The sequence below is a fragment of the Leucoraja erinacea genome, chromosome 2 (assembly GCF_028641065.1).
Source record: "Leucoraja erinacea ecotype New England chromosome 2, Leri_hhj_1, whole genome shotgun sequence".
NCBI classification, from domain to species: Eukaryota; Metazoa; Chordata; class Chondrichthyes; order Rajiformes; family Rajidae; genus Leucoraja; species Leucoraja erinaceus.
The window spans coordinates 61,144,086-61,161,404 of NC_073378.1; the positions used below are offsets into that span (position 1 = coordinate 61,144,086).

Here is a 17,319-nt window from a genome sequence, read left to right on the forward strand (position 1 = left end):
ACTATTGCTAAAAATAAAAAATTATGGGATTGGGGGTAATATATTAGCATGGGTAGAGGATTGGCTAACAAATAGGAAGCAGAGAGTGGGGATAAATGGTTCATACTCGGGATGGCAACCGGTAACTAGCGGGGTTCCGCAAGGGTCGGTGCTGGGACCCCAGTTGTTCACAATTTATATAAATGATTTGGAGGAGGGAACCAAGTGTAATATATCAAAATTTGCGGACGATACAAAAATGGGAGGAAAAGTAAGGGATGAGGAGGATAGGAAGAGTCTGCAAAAGGATATAGATAAGCTAGGTGAGTTGGCAACAACTTGGCAGATGAAATTTAATACTAATAAATGTGAAGTCATTCACTTTTGGAAAAAAAATGATAGGGCAAGTTATTTTCTAAATGAGGAGGAGCTGCGTTGTAATGCAACGCAAAGGGATCTAGGGGTATTAGTACATGAATCACTGAAAGTTAGTATGCAGGTGCAGCAAGCAATCAGGAAGGCCAATGGAGTTTTGGCCTTTATTGCTAGGGGGATTGAGTATAAAAACACGGAGGTCTTGCTGCAGCTGTACACAGTATTAGTGAGACCACATTTGGAATACTGTGTACAGTTCTGGGGTCCATACTTAAGAAAGGATGTACTAGCCCTGGAGGCAGTGCAGCAAAGGTTTACAAGATTAATTCCTGCAATGAGGGGATTGACATATGAGGAAAGGTTAAGTAGGCTGGAACTCTACTCTTTGGAGTTTAGAAGAATGAGAGGCAATCTCATTGAAACATATAAGATCGTGAGGGGCCTTGATCGGGTGGATGCACCGAGGATGTTCCCAATGATCGGGGAAACTAGAACTAGGGGACATAGTTGCAGAATAAGGGGGGGCTCTTTTAAAACTGAGATGAGGAAGAACTTCTTCACCCAGAGGGTGGTTAATTTATGGAATTCACTGCCCCAGGGAGCAGTGGAAGCAGAAACTTTAAATATATTTAAGACTAAAATAGATGGTTTTTTAGCTGCCAAGGGGATAAGGGGCTACGGGGAGAGGGCAGGGATATGGACCTAGGTATGGTTAGTATAGTAAGACCTGAGTGATCTCCTGGACAAGTGTCGATCGCCTGGATTGGGGTCGGAGAGGAATTTCCCGGATTTTTTTCCCGAATTGGACCTGGGTTTTTATCCGTTTTTTTGCCTCCCCCAGGAGATCACGAGGTTCTTGGGGTGGAGAGGGGTGATAGCGGTATAAGGGGGAGGGTAGTGTCTTGTGTTCTGTGTCTTGTGTCTACTGTTTGTGGGTAAGTGTGTCTGTTTAGTGTTCAGCCATGAGCGAATGGCGGTGCGGGCTCGACGGACCTGGTGGTCTACTCTCGCACCTACTTTCTATGTTTCTATGTTTCTATATTCTGGGAATGGAGAGGTGTGGATCATGTGCAAGCAGATTTGACATAGACATTGTGGATCGAAGGGCCTGTTCCTGTGATGTGTTTCCTCTATGTTCTATAGATCTTACAGATAATTCCAAATAAAACAAGACCTCTTTATTCATAACAATTCCCATTAGAATATAATTTCAAATATAGCACCATGATCATTTGAAGAAAAATATAATGTTCCGACAAAAAGAGAGGTGCATGGAATTAACAGACAAGTTTAGAATGAAAAATTGGCAATAGTACACAGAAAATTGGCCATAATCTTTAAGATTTTGTAAAGCATTCTACAATGTATTGCTTTAAACCATTAGAAAACAAACAAATTATTCTTTGTTCGTATTATAGTGCCTTTAACTATCTTCCACAATGTTCTAATGTAATCCTTATTTAATTTATTATAAATAAACAATGTACAGCAACATGAATTTCAGTAAGTACATTCCAGATTGCCTCTGTAAATAACCATGTAGCCCTTGGCTTTTTAAAATAATCTTTTAAAGTAAATGTGTTCCCCCAAACTAATGATATAAATCATTACAAATTTGCAATGACAATTACAATTAAAAAATATTGTTTTTCTCACCAGGGAAGATGTTATGTAGATACCAGCCAAGAATGAGATATATCACTGAATCGATTACAATCATCCAGCAAACCCACGCAAAAGACACATTATCTGCACTCCCAATGACTTCATACATGTTATTCCATTGGATTCCTGGAACATAAAAGTTCATTTTGTAAACAAAAGTACATCTCTGACTAGATCCAATTCTGCAAAGATACAACAGCAGGTTTATAATATGTTCAGATTTAAAACTAGTGAACATTATGTTATATCACATATTATGTTCTCCCCAAGATCACGCATATTTCTGCTTCGTGCTCTGGTTTCTTCCCATATCCCAAATGAAGTACAGGAGGAAGATTAAGAGAAGAAAGAAGAAAGCAGTAAACTTTCTATGCAACTGCTTTTAGATAAGAAGTTGTAAATATCAAGTATTCACCCTTGAACAATCCCTCAATGGTCTATTTCATTCCTTCTGCACAATGCTAATGTTGTGGTTGATTGGTGGAAGGCTGTTGAACTTTGGTGGTAGAGTCACAGACGACACTGAGCAATTAAGCGATTAAAATCAGACTGAGTACTAGTTGACAGACAACTGTAAGGGCACCAGTAAGGTGACAGTGGGATCATGATTGCCATCATTCAGAAAAAATATAGCAACATCACTGAATATGGCATCACTGAAACTCTTCCAAGCTTCCATCTCAACTGCTCTTCCCATATGCTGGACAACAAATGGTTGTATTCTGTGACATCCAACAAATCTCTTTAAACAGATGTGGCTTCCTAATCCCCTGCAAAAGCATACATTGCTTCTCTTCTTCACCTTTTCCATCAGAACACTCAGTTCCCTTTCCTTTCTACACTGGCATTGCCTGGAGAGTCATTGCACATCCATTTAAACTGAGCCAACCAGTTACTTCTGATGTTAGCTGGACGGTAAAGGATGAAGAACATGATTGGTATTAGCTGCATGCAGGAGTCATCCGAGTTTGTTTTTTACCACGTCTGCTTTGGAAGCAAACAGCAAGAGGTAATAGCAGACTGCAATCCCAGACCTATTTTCGAGTAATAATGAATTCAACAATAAAAATGGATATTATAATAAGGGATAACTTGCTAGGCCTGAGCTTTTTCCCTACATTTCTTCTTTGCACCATAATTGTAAGAATTCTTATAAATATTGTTCCCTGAAATTAATTGGTTAATAAGATGAATTTTGCTGTAGCAAGTCAATCAATATCATCCTTGTTATAATGACATTAAGGATAGCCACACTTTTTACATGTGAAGAAAATATGAAGACATCGAAGTTTACAGGATTTTTAATTTGGGAGGTGGAATGCAAGACAAAGGAAAATATTAAATGTTGGTGCTCTAGAATATTAATGTATGGATGGATCTTGGCGTGCATATCCACAACTTCATAAAAGTGTCAACACGTGATAGAGTGGTAAAGGAGATAGTGTAGATGTATATAAGATAATGAGAGGCATCAGTAACGAGGAGTGTCATAGTGTTTTACCGAGGGTGGAAATGTCAAATATTAGAGGGCATCGGTTGAAGGTGAAGATGGGGGGGGATAAAGATCTACAAAGCAGGGTTTTTTTTACACGGAGTGCTATAGGTGCCTGGAACATTATGCCAAGGGAGGTGGTAGAAGCAGATACCACGGCAATGTTTCCAAACTCTTCGGCAGACATGAACAGGCAGGGAATAGAGTGATACACAAAATGAACATGTAAACGAGATTAGATAGATTTGCATCATGATTAGCGCAGAGATGAATGGCCAAAGGGCTTGTTTCTATGCTGTAATGTTCTATGTACTAAAGGTATATTTCATGGAAATAAAGTTTTCAGTTTTCAAATTCAGGGATGATTTGGCAAAAAGACAAATGGAGGATGACAAAGGAGCATTAGAATTTAAGTTGAAAAGCATAAACATCTGCCAAAAATATTTATTTATTTTAGTGATAAAAAATGACGCCCAGAAATAAAGGTAGACAAAAATGCTGGAGAAACTCAGCGGATGAGGCGGAAATAAAGATTCATGTTCCGAGAAAATCACATTTCTTTAAATAGAATTTAGTCTTTCAAATGAGATATTTATATTTTTTAAATAGATCTTACTTTGAATCAAATATTTAGCAGGAAGTTTTATTACTTTGCTTTCCATTCAATGCCACAATCAATACAGAATACACAAGTCAAATTATATTTTCCTCATAGTTTTTATCACCATAATGTCAAACAAGTTGATAACACATCTCATAAGTTTCTTACCTGGTCCTTCCCCTTCAAAAAGGGTGATAATATAGGCTCCCTGGCTGAATGCAGTCGTGCATAAGAGACACTAGATGGAATTTAGATTTTAATAAAATTATTACTAATAGTTTTAAGTGTTATAAGGTTTATATATCATATATAATAACTATATTAGTTAAAATTTATACAACCTAATGTGGTAAGAGTCTTTATGAAAAATATGTAGATTGATCACTGATATCGAATTACATAGTGAAAACTGTATGGAAACTAGCCATTTGCCCCATCCGATCGATGCTGGCATTTACCTTTGACCCAACTATTGGTTCTGTTCTCGCATCATTCAAATTCCATTTCCCACTCGCAACATATGGTTAAAAAATCTATAGAGTCATCATTTCTGCCAATACCATCTACAGCCCCAAATTCCATTCTACAAAATGTCTGCCTGCTGTTAGACTTCTGAAAACTCGTTTCCTGCTCAACTCCAACTGTTACTTAATTAACAAGATAAACGAATCACATGACTAAGTTACACACGCCATGCAAAATAGCGTTCTATTACATTATTAGGATGGTAGTGCCATCAGACGTCATCAAATTAGGTACTTTGCTAAGGCCACCCCACTAAGATAACAAAGAAATCTTGCAGTATTGGGCTCTCTCTACCCAACAAAACCAAGCAAAAAATAATAATTTGTTCTTAGATCTCCAGCCCATCTTTGCGCACTTTTCAATTGCTGTAATTACTATTGGTATCTTTATTATCCCTCTTTTTACATATTTTAACAGGTCTGTCACAATGCACCATTCCTCATGTTTTCCTGAAAAAATATGAATCTTTCTTTGCATTTGAACTTGCTTGATGTAGCACAGATTGACATTCCTCAAAAGAATATCAATTTCAGTTCAATCATTTAAGTGATAACTGCAGAAATGTGCAGGGTGTTACAAAATGGCGTGCACTACTTACGATTAGAATCTGGCTGGAGAAGTTGAGCTGGTTCTGTACGACAACAAAAACCATGTAGGGAAAGAAGGTAATGATGTAGAGCAAACAGGCACTGAGGGCTGCTGTATTAGCATGGCTGAAAAAGGCTGAAATCAAGTAGCCCAATGAAATAACTGAAGCTCCAAAATCCACAAAATAGAGGAAAACTATGAATCCATTACTGTTTGGGAGAATGTGGCCTGCTTTAAGGATAATAGTGATGGCAGCACTGCTGATTATCAAGATGATGAAGTTGTCCAAAAACCAGACCAGAAAGTTGGTTACCGGTTTCACTCCCAGAATCTTCATGTACTGTAAAATATAAAATACTGTTAGAGACCTCCAAACTCCAAACATATTTCGAAACTGTGCACAATAATGGAGACTACATAATGTACCATCAGTAAACAAGAGCGCAAATAAAGGAATTTTTCTGAAGTTGCAGTTGAAGATAGACACAAAATGCAGAAGTAACTCAGCGGGACCGGCAGCATCTCTGGAGAGAAGCAATGGGTGACTATTCGGGTCAAGACCCTTCTTTCAGACTGAAGAAGAGTCTTGACACGAACCGTCACCCATTCCTTCTCTCCAGAGATGCTGTCGGTCTCGCTGAGTTACTCCTGCATTTTGTGTCCATCTTCAAATGACGTCACGCGCTCCAGACGGCTGTGCCGGTGCATGAAATTGCGCGGGACCTTCGCGGGACCGTCGAGCCTCAACGCGACCATGTGGTCGCGTAATTAGCGTGCCAAGGAAACGTAAGTGGGACAGGGGCTTAACGCTAGGGAGAGGTCAATCAGAAGAAGGGTCCCAACACAAAACATCACCTATCCACGTTATCCAGAGATTCTGCCAGACTGGCTGAGATTCTTTAGCACACTTTTTTTAAGGGAGAGATCTGGAATGTTCAGCCCTTAATAGGGGCCAGTTTACTGGTATTGTCATTTCTCAAATGAACCAGACACAACATTGCTGAGACATTTGAAGGAAGGCAAGCTGATAATGGCCACCCAGGAAATTGAGTTCACATAAACCAATTCTGTCAGCGATGGCCACATGCTCATCCTTAGATTCATGTATTTCACTATGCTTTTCTTCCATTGTAGTAATTAGAATGGATTTTGGAAATAGAATATGAAAGATTGACACAAATATATAGTATATTTAGCAATGGTCAACAGAGTTGTTTTCAAATACATTTTTGAAAAAATTTCCATATTTTGACTACTTTACAAATCCACCAAAAATGAGCAAAAAAAATGAAAAAAAGTGTAATTTGATGGAGATTTGAGGGTCTCCCAACTGGCTATCAGATCCATCTATACAATACCAGCAAACTGAAGAAAGTGGATTGATGTAATACATTTTGCCAGTTTGGCATATGCAAGATCATGACATCTTCTGCCCTGTGTTTTTATACATGACAATAATATACTGAAAGAGATATATGGCCTCCGATTGGTATGTGTAAGAAGCATATAGGCGATTTGGTGGCACATGCTCTGTACATTTGGATATCAGCTCAGCTACGTTAATAGCCAGTGGGCTTACAAGTATGTTGGGTGGTGAGAAATTGGACACAGGAGACTATACCTGGTGATTTGACCGTACAACGTGCATTTTATGGCCATAAAGCATTTACAATCATGATTTTCACCTGCTTCACAAGATAGTCCTCAAAATATTTAAATTCATGTTTTAGCTTACCTTCAACCATAATAATGCATTCACTTAGCAGCTTGCACTAAAATTCTCATGTGAATTTCTTGCACAACAGACAAAACATAATCTCAGGAGCTCCATATATTTAATTACCTCTTCCAGTCTAAGCTCCTTTTCAAACACAAGTCTCCGCACCAGGGAAGCCATGGAAATCAACCACGCCAGCATCATTAGCAATGGAAGAAAGAAGCCTATGTTGTTGAGAAACCTGTCGGAAAAGATTGTGTTAGAATAATTGAATTGTACAAGAATGCATGATTAGTCCCAACAGACATGACATGGCACATTTCAGAATTCAACTTTTGTTATTTAGAAGACTCACACTACCATGGCCATACTGTCTTCTCGCTGCTACCTTCAGGGAGACAATACAGACCATTACTTCCAGCTGTTCACAAATGGCTTCTACCCATCAACTATTCGGTTCTCCAACTTCTGCATAACCCTAACCACAATTCTATCTCAGCACCAAACCATTATGGACTTTGCACTACTAGGATTGCACTATCATGCCCTGGTTTACTTGGAATATCTGATAATATAATTAATATTTATTGTTGCTCTTGTTGTCGCATCTTACATGCTTGTAAATTTTTCAGCAATTTGCAGAATTTCATTGTTTCAGTTCACAACTGGTGCAAAGGACAAATAAACATTCTTGCGATTTTTGACATTGCATCGTACAAGTATAGTCACCATACTTAAACAATTATATAATTATTATAGAGATAGTGCACCAAAGATTCAGCTATCTGGTTTTCGGGAGGGCATGTTTGTCATGCGAGGACTGACAGAGTAGCTTGGGCCTTGCAATTGTTTATAAGAATGTGAGGTGATCTTTTGAAATGTAAATGAATCTTTATGGGCCTGTCTCACTTACGTGATTTTTTAGGCAACTACAGGCACTGTCATAAGTTGTTGCCAGGATGACGTAGTTTGTCACCGGTTTTTCGGTGACCTGCTATGACTATGACAGTCGCCGGCAGTTGCCTAAAAAAAAAAAAAAAATTGGCGTAGGACAGGCCCCTAGGCTCAACAAAATCAATGCAGGGGAGGATATTTACCCTGACTGAGGATTCTCAAAGACACGTCGCAGTGGTGAAATAAGGTTCGGGTCTGAAATGTCCACTCAAAGGGTGGTAAATGTTTGGAACTCTCTATTCAGAGACTGTGAAGTCTTAATCACTGAATGGATAGGTAGATCAATAGATAGGTGACTGTTATAGAATTCAAGGGAAATTATGTTTGAGATTGAAAATCAGCAATGATCTTGCTCAATGACAGAACAAGCTACTCCTGTTCTTTTTTGTGTTTTATATTCTTCTATTAAGGGAGCATTTCTATAAGTTTAATATGTTTGCATTTAAGGTGTGATGCTGCCATCAGCAAGTAATAGATCTGATAAATTTGAATATTGAACTAAAATGGCTCCTTTAATTTTTGAGAATTTTATTTTCATCAAAATGATGCAAGTATAACATTTCCTCATCTGATCAATATGATAAAAGCATCAAACATTCTTGATCATGAATATCAACATTAATAGCAGGATAGTTAATATAGATACTTGTTTGACAAAGACAAATGATAAATACGGGCATGCTGTACGGTTAGAGAAAGTCAATGTTTATTTCCGAAACAACACTAACACAACATAGATAGAATATGACCCCACTTTTATATTACAAATATGTAACAAAAGTGCATAGCATATTGCCCATGTTTAAAAAACAAGGATTGTGAGGCAACCTAATACAATAGTAACCCCAACCTAGACAACCTACTAGTTTCACTGTCGTTCTGCTTAGTTTCACTGTTTGTATCCACTCGTCATCACCTTCTGCACAGACAGCAATGGACCATTGTGGGCTCCATATTTTCATATCTCTAGTTGTTTAGTTTGTACTTTTTTATATCTCTAGTTTTGCTTTCCCCTGACTCTCAGTCTGAAGAATAGTCTCCACCGAAAACATCATCTATTCTTTTTCCCCCAGAGATGCTGCTTGACCTGCTGAGTTATCTCTCCCTCTCAACCCCATTCTCCTGTCTTCTCCCCATAACCCCCGACACCTGCATTAATCAAGAATCCATCTTGCTGCCTTAAAAATATCCATTGACCCTGGCCTCGACAGCCTTCTGTAGCAATGAATTCCACAGATTTACCACCCTCTGACTACAGGAATTCCTTCTCATCTCCTTCCTAAAGGAGTGTCCTTTTATTCTGAGACTATGACTTCTGGTCCTGGACTATCCCACTTGTGGAAACATCCTCTCCACATCCTAGGTTTCGCATGGTAGGCTGCTCTGGAAGGCACATGGGACCCAAGGAGAGATAGTTGAATGGATAGAAAATTAGCTTCATAGAAGGAAGCAGAGGGTAATAGTGGAAGGTTGTTTGTCCAACTGGAGTTCTGTGATGAGTGGTGTGCCTCAGGGTTCGGTGCTGGGCCCATTGTTGTTTGTCATTGATATCAATGATTTTGATTAGAACAAACATGGCATGATTAGCAAGTTTGCAGATGATATAAAAGTGGTATTGTAGATAGTGAGATGGTTGTCAAAAATAGCAGCAGGGTCTTGAACAGTTGGACAGGTGGGCTGAGGAATGGTTGATAGAATATAATTCAGAGAAATATGAGGGGTCACGTTTTGGGAAGTCTAACATGGGCAGAACCTACACTATGAATGGTAGGTTCTTGTAAGTGTTGTAGAGGAGAGGGACCTTGGGGCGCCACTAGTGCCTTGAAAGTGGCATTACAAGTAGATAGTGTGGTCAACAAGGCATTTGCCACATTGGCCATCACCAATCAGAGTACTGAGTATAGAAGTTGGGAAGTCATGCTGCAGTTTACAAGACACTGGTGTGGCCACATTTCGAGTATTGTGTTTAGTTTTGGTCACCATATTTTAGGAAATATGTTGTCAAGCTGGAAAGGGTGCAGGGAAGATTTACGAGGATGTTGCCAGGTCTCGAGCGCCTGAGCTACAAGAAGAGGTTGAGCAGGTTAGGACTTTATTCCTTGGTGCACAGGAGAATGAGGGGGTGTAAAAAAAAAATCATGAGAAGAATAGTTCGGGTAAACACACAGAATCTTTTGCCCTGAGCAGGGGAATCGAGAACCAGAGGACATAGCTTTAAAATGCAGAGGGAAAGATTTAAGAGGGAACCTGAGGGGTAACTTTTTTATACAAAAGGTGGTGGGTGCATGGAACAAGCTACCAGAGGAGATAGTTGATGCTAAATAGATAATGCAGAGACTGCAGTGTCTACACTCACAATGGGTTCAATAAAATGTAAATTACATTAAGAAGGGCATTGCAATTATGTAATTTAATGAATCGGGGAGGATGGCGTTTACACTAAATTGGCACTGAAATACAGTAACTCTAATGTTAAGGACAACATTGCAATATCAAGGTTCAAGGTTTTAAGGTCAGTTTATTGTCACATGTACCATGTATGGAAGTAATGATGATAAATACTAAAACAAAAATGCTAATGCCAGAGAACAAATATAAACTAACTATCATCACAGAGTGGTAGTGAAGGCTACAGCTCCCAAACAATTCAATACATGTAGGTGAGGCTGGCTTGGAAAGCTGCTACAGGTTCAACAAAAGCTGCCCACCATACTCACATCAATTTAAAATTAAAAAAACAGGTTTTAGCTATCAGAAAAATCAGTACGTATCTTCAATATCCAAGTCTAAGCCCAAAGCAACCCCGGTGGTTTAATGTCTTCACAGAAGGGAGGATTTTGAATCAAAAAGCTACAGAGAACAAGTCTACAGTGCATTGAGGCACAAGAATAATGGAGAGTTAGATTAATACTGGATTATTCTTATCGAGTCCACATCACAAGATTAGAAATTGTTCAGCCAGAGCTGAACACATTTCTCGGCATCTGCATACAATGGCATATTGTGCTTATTGTGCTTCTTGTGCATAGTGGTGGAAAGATTGGTGTAAACAGTGCCGTGGCGTGAACGCACTTTCCTTGAATCCTATAATGGATTAAGATCATCAGAAGCAATGTTGAAAAGCAGAATAACTTCAAGACAGAGGTATCACTGCATCATCACGAGCTTTGTCATGGCAGAAGATTGCTTAATTAGGCATGAAAATATACTGTCAGCTCAGCCAATATCACTGATGAACTGCAGTAAACTCAAAAACATATTCAGAATAAATATTGAAGATTTTGGATCAGATATAATCTTGGATCAGAATCAGCAAATACTATTACCCATGGCAGTAGATTATTGTACCAAACAACCAATGTTGATCGGAAAAGACTGGATCAGAAAATTGAAGCTGTACTGAAGGGAGTATGGATACATATATATTTAAAGATAACTACACAATTACTATATTTTATAATGCCTGAATTCATTGCAAGGCAGGAAGAAAGCCAATCCTCTACTCACCTCAAACTGTTCCATAAGCATTGAATAACAACAAAAAGGAAAAGATAGATTAGAATAGAACAAAGTTATCGCAAGGGGAAGCTACAATGACTGGCTTCATCAAATGGAATAGTTTGACAACGTGGTGATTACAAGGTGGCATCGAACCAGGTGATTGATGATCCAGATACTCAGCCACATTCTAATTTTAACTTGAATGTGGATAAGGAGTATAAGCACCAATATTACAATTAATATTCATACGATTTGTGTTCATACGCAATACTTCCAGAAATTAATTGTCTGAGCATTTGAGAATATGTCCCGTTTAAGAAAGAACTGCAGATGCTGGTAAAATCAAAGGTAGACACAAAAAGCTGGAGAAACTCATCGGGTGAGGCGGCATCTATGGAGAGAAGGAATTGGCGGCGTTTCGGGTCGAGACCCTTCTTCAGACCGATGTCAGGGGAGGGGGTAGGACAAAGAAAGAAAGTAGGCGGAGAGATCGTCTTAACCAAACTGATCTCCCGGTGGCCCAACTTCCCTTTCCATTCCAAATCTGACCTTTCTGTCCTGGGCCTCCTCCATTATCAGAGCGAGGCCCAGTGTAAATTGGAGGAACAGCATCTTATTTTTCGCTTGGGTAGTTTACACCCCAGCGGTATGAACGTTGACTTCTCTAACTTCAGGTAGCCCGTGCTCTCTCTCTCCCTCCCCTCCCCCCCTATTTCCAGTCCTCCCACTGGTCCCACTGTCTCCACCTACTTTCGTTCTTTCCCGCCAATTCCTTCTCTCCATAGACGCTGCCTCGCCCGCTGAGTTTCTCCAGCATTTTGTGTCTACCTTAGAGAATATGTACCAACAGCCTCACAAACTGATGAATGAAAATTTCAAATACTGTTTCCAGGCACAAATGAACAGAAAGTTTAAAAAAGCATGTATGTGTTTGGAGAGAAATAAGTTGTTTATCTATGTCAAATGAATCTACAAAAAGGTTTCAACTGATCAAAGAAAAAGTAAATGCAATTGTGAAGACAAAGAAACCCAAGAACATTGCAGAAGTTATGATTTACCACAGAGCCAATGGGTCACATCGAGATGCAGCATGGAAACAGGTAATTCGGAACTGAGTTTGTGCTAACAATCGAAGACCAATTACTAATAATGCCCAAATGCATTTTATTCTCCCCAGTCACATCAACTTCTTCCCCATCGCAGATTCAACCACTAAACTACAATCGTGGGATAATTTACAGTGAAAAAATTGACCTGCCATGTACATTTTTGGAAATGGGAGGAAACCAGAGCACCTGGTAAAAATTCACATGGTCATATGGAGACTATAAACATTCGACATAGACAGCACTGGAGTTCAGGAATGAACCCATGTCGTTGGAGCTGTGAGGCAGTAGCTCTACCAGGTGTGACACTGTGCCAATTACATTTTGCAATTCTAACATCATTACATAAGAAAAATGATATTGGAGCAAAAAGTATACAAACCATAGTTACCACATATAGTCACAGGAAATGCATGAAGGCTAAAGGCATTGGATCATCTATTACATAATAGCCAGCTATCCGACAACTTTTAAAAAATTCTCACATTTGACTTTCAAATAGTTGTAGTTTTGGACAATCTTCTTCTATTTTGCACATTTTATTTGAATTCCTAATGGAACAGAATGGTATGAAGTACACCTTTACTTCACCAGATGGTGGATGGAAAGTACCCCTTACATCGCCTTTAACCTGAGCCCTTCTCATTTTAAAGATATGCAATCCACTATTAGATTTTTCCAGCCTGGGAAAAAGGTTCTGAATGTCTAACCTATCTATACCTTTCATAATTTAACATGTTTTGATTAGGTCTCTCTACAACCTCTGGCATTCCAGAGAAAGCAAGATTCTCCAACCTCGCCCTGTAGCTACTACCTCCTAATCCAGCCATCAATCTGATCAACCCCCTCTGCACCCTTTCCAAAGCCTCCACTTCCTTCCTGAAATGGAGCGACCAGAACTGCATGCAACATTTTAAATGTGGTCTAACCAAAGTCCTATAAAGCTGCATCATGACTTCCTGACACTTATACTCAAAGACCCGATCTATGAATACAGGCCTACCATATGCCTCCTTTACCACTTTATCTAATTATGTTGACACTTTCAGGGAGTTATGGGCTTGAGCCCCAAAATCCCTCTGTACATCAATGCTATTAAGGGTCATGCTATTAATTATAGGTTTTCCCCTTACATTTGATCTCCCAAAGTACAACACCTCACACGTGCTCTGACTAAACTCCATCTGCCATTTCTCCGCACATTTCTGTAGCTGATCTATATCCCGCTGTAGACTTTGACAGCCTTCATAGCTCGAGGCACTGGCAATCTTGGTGGCATTTGCAAACTTACTAACCAGCTCATATATGTTCATCCAAGACTTTTATATATATCACAAACAACACTAGTCCCAGCTCTGATCCTTGCAGAACTCCACGGGACACAGAACTCCAGTCTGAATATTGTCCTCCCACCACAACTCTCCATCTTTCATCAGAAAGACAGTTCTGGCTCCATACAACCATTAATCCCGTGGATCTTAATGTTCTGGATCAGCCTACCATGGGGGCTGATCCAGAACACTTCATTAAATGTCTTACTAAAACCCATGTAGACAATATCCATCACCCAACCTTCATCAATCACTTTCATCACCTCCTCAAAAAACTTGATCAAGTGTCAGAGGTTATGGGGAGAAGGCAGGATACTGGTGTCAGAGGTTATGGGGAAAAGGCAGGAGGATAAGGTTAGGAGTGAGAGATAGAAAATCCATTATTAAACGGTGGAGTAGACTTTATGGGCTGAATGGCCTAATTCTGCTCCTGTCAGGACTTTCATATGAAGAAAGGCTGGATAGACTCGGCTTGTACTCACTAGAATTTAGAAGATTGAGGGGGGATCTTATAGAAACTTACAAAATTCTTAAGGGGTTGGACAGGCTAGATGTAGGAAGATTGTTCCCGATGTTGGGGAAATCCAGAACAAGGGGTCATAGTTTAAGGATAAGGGGGAAACCTTTTAGGACCGAGATGAGGAAAACGTTTTTCACACAGAGAGTGGTGAATCTCTGGAATTCTCGGCCACAGAAGGTAGTTGCGGCCAGTTCATTGGCTATATTTAAGAGGGAGTTAGATGTGGCCCTTGTGGCTAAAGGGATCAGGGGGTATGGAGAGAAGGCAGGTACAGGATACCGAGTTGGATGATCAGCCATAATCATATTGAATGGCGGTGCAGGCTCGAAGGGCCGAATGGCCTACTCCTGCACCTATTTTCTATGTTTCTATCACTTTTGATCTTATGAAGTTAGTAAACATGATGATAGTCACCTGCTCTCTTCAAAAAAAGGGGAAAATCCAATCCCTAACAATTCTCTCCAAAAGCTTCCCTACCATTGATGTGAGGCTCACCAACCTATATTTCACTGAATTTTCTCTACTTCCCTTCGTAAAAAACTCCTTAAATAACCAAATACAAAATACTCTTTGTTTACTTTCCTGACTAATTTTTCCTTATGTTTAAATTTCAGGTTTAAATACTCCCACAATATTTAATTGTGCCAGAAAGAAACATTCTAAATTGCAAATTCTTACAGGATTTGATATGATGTACTATGATTTCCAAATAGGTACGTTGTAAACACTCAGGCAACACTGTCCGTCCGGTAAACATACCATGATTTCTAAGTAAATATCAAGTAAAGATTCCTAGAAATTAAGGCTGTGTCAGCCAACTTACTGATCGTTTTTGTGGCAGGGATATGGCATTGCTGCCACCTGTACTGCAGTACTAGAAATATCTTGACCAGTCTGCACTTCAATGAACGCTCGCTCAATCATATCCTGCAATGGAATAAAGATAAGATTGTAGCGGCGGCTTTCTGTTGGAATACTTTTGGGCTGAGATATCCATTTGGGATTTTCCAGCAAATCCGTTGACATGCTGTGCAGAATGTTGGTCCGAATAGTGTACTTCAGTCGAGATGGAACTGGAGAGGACAATGATCGTGCCCTTCTCGAGGTGTTGCCATCATTATCATAATCGAATATTACACCTGGAAAGATAGGACCACAACACATCCTTAGAAATAGGATCTTAAATATTTTCAGTTTAATCATCAGAGCATTTTGTTTACATTTGTCTGAAAATTATTAATTGCAGTCTTGTATACTTCCAGAATGGGAAATTTAAATACTAAATACTTTCACTGTTTGAAATCATACTAACAATGCTTCTTTTATGAGGATGTTGCCAGAACTCAAGGGCCTAAGCTTTACGGAGAGCAGGCTAGGACTTTATTCCTTGGAGTGCAGGAGGATGAGGGGTGATTTCATAGAGGTGTATCTGATCATGAGAGCAATAGATAGGTAAATGAGCAGAGTCTTTAACCCAGAATAGAGGAACAACAACCTGAGGACATAGATTTAAAATGAGAGGGCGAAAGATTTAATAGGAACGTGAGACACAACTTTCTTTTACACTAAGGGTGGTACGTATATGGAATGAGTTGCCAGAGGAGGTAGCCAAAGCAGGTACTATCACCACGTTTGGACATTTGAATAGGTTTAGAATGACATGGACCAAACGCAGGCAGATAGGACTAGTGTTGATGGAGCATGTTGGTTGGCATGGGCAAGTTGGGCCGAAGGGCCTGTTTCCATGCTGTATGACACTATGGCCCTATTGATAATGCTTGGTGACAAATTCATTCTTATGGACAGTTCCAAAACAGAGGCACTTCTGTCATCCTTTTTGTGGCCTGTAATTTTCAGGTGAGCCTGATACCGAGGAAGTAGCTTGCCCAATGAAATAAGCATAGCTGCACAAATATAGAAATAGGTGGTCCTGCAATGCTTTCAAGTGCAATTTCTATACCACAATACCTGAAGAGTAATTGCTGGGGACCTCTAGTTAGTTAGTTTAGTTATTGTCACATGTACCGAGGTACAGTGAAAAGTTTTATTTGTGTGCAAACCAATCAGCAGAAAGACAATACATGATTACAAGCACAAGACTCAGTTTTTTTGTGAGAATAGACAAAATGGTTGATCCTTCTTGACTCATCAAATGTTCTGGCTGCTTGCTTAATTGGGTGAAGCCCATCCTAGAATTGTCTCTCCTTGCTTCTTCCCTAAGGGTATCCAAATGATGAGTGCAAGCAATGCACCAAAATCTGCCATTATTTTCATGGTGTTTAGTGGGATCTCAATAATTAACTAATTCTGGTAAACCCCACTGGTCAAAACAATGCACCATTTTGAGTAGTAGGGTATTACTGATTTCTTCAAAGGTGCAGTATTTTCTTATAGGCTGAAGACATGTTAACAAATGTTAACGTCAAAAATTTTGTTGTTTAATATTAGCGTACGGTAAATGACAAAATGCTGTGTTACATATCAAAGGGTACCAATGTAGCAAACTGCAATTCATTTGTACTTTAGTTTTGCATTCAGTTTTTACAACGCAGTCTCCTCTAATTTAAGAAACCAAATGCCAATTGAGTGAGCTATTTGCAAAAGATTCTGTTAAGTCCATAAAGGTGACCCTGACTTTCCAGCTCGCTGCCACGTTAATTTTTTATCTCATTCTTACTGCTGTCTTTGACCTCTTGCAAGCTCAAAGAACAGCACCTTGTTTTCGATCCTAGCCCACTAGGAGTCTCGAGAATTACAGTCACAAAATCATACAGCCATTCAGCCCAACTCCATGCCAAATGGAGGACACCCTTCTGCATTGATCCTAAATCCCAGCATTTGGTCCCTGGCCTTAATGATTTAAATGCTCGTCTGGACATGGCTTAAATGCTGTCAATGACCCAGCTTCAACCATTTCCTCAGGCTGTGCATTCCAGGATCCTACCACTCTGTTGGGTAAATGTAC

The 17,319-nt window shown here is 39.5% G+C and overlaps 1 protein-coding gene across 2 annotated transcripts in view; it reads right to left on the reverse strand.

Annotated features, from left to right (window-relative positions):
* The window catches only part of LOC129710522 (ATP-binding cassette sub-family A member 13-like), a 231,706-nt gene that overhangs the window by 81,589 nt on the left and 132,798 nt on the right, over positions 1 to 17,319 (reverse strand). For both annotated transcript variants that reach the window (XM_055657542.1, XM_055657554.1), the window contains exons 33-37: positions 15,178 to 15,493; positions 7,069 to 7,183; positions 5,236 to 5,565; positions 4,281 to 4,350; positions 2,011 to 2,145 (exon numbers count right to left, since the gene is read on the reverse strand). In XM_055657542.1, the coding sequence (XP_055513517.1) occupies positions 2,011 to 2,145; positions 4,281 to 4,350; positions 5,236 to 5,565; positions 7,069 to 7,183; positions 15,178 to 15,493 (966 nt within the window). The remainder of the gene's footprint in view (positions 1 to 2,010; positions 2,146 to 4,280; positions 4,351 to 5,235; positions 5,566 to 7,068; positions 7,184 to 15,177; positions 15,494 to 17,319) is intronic.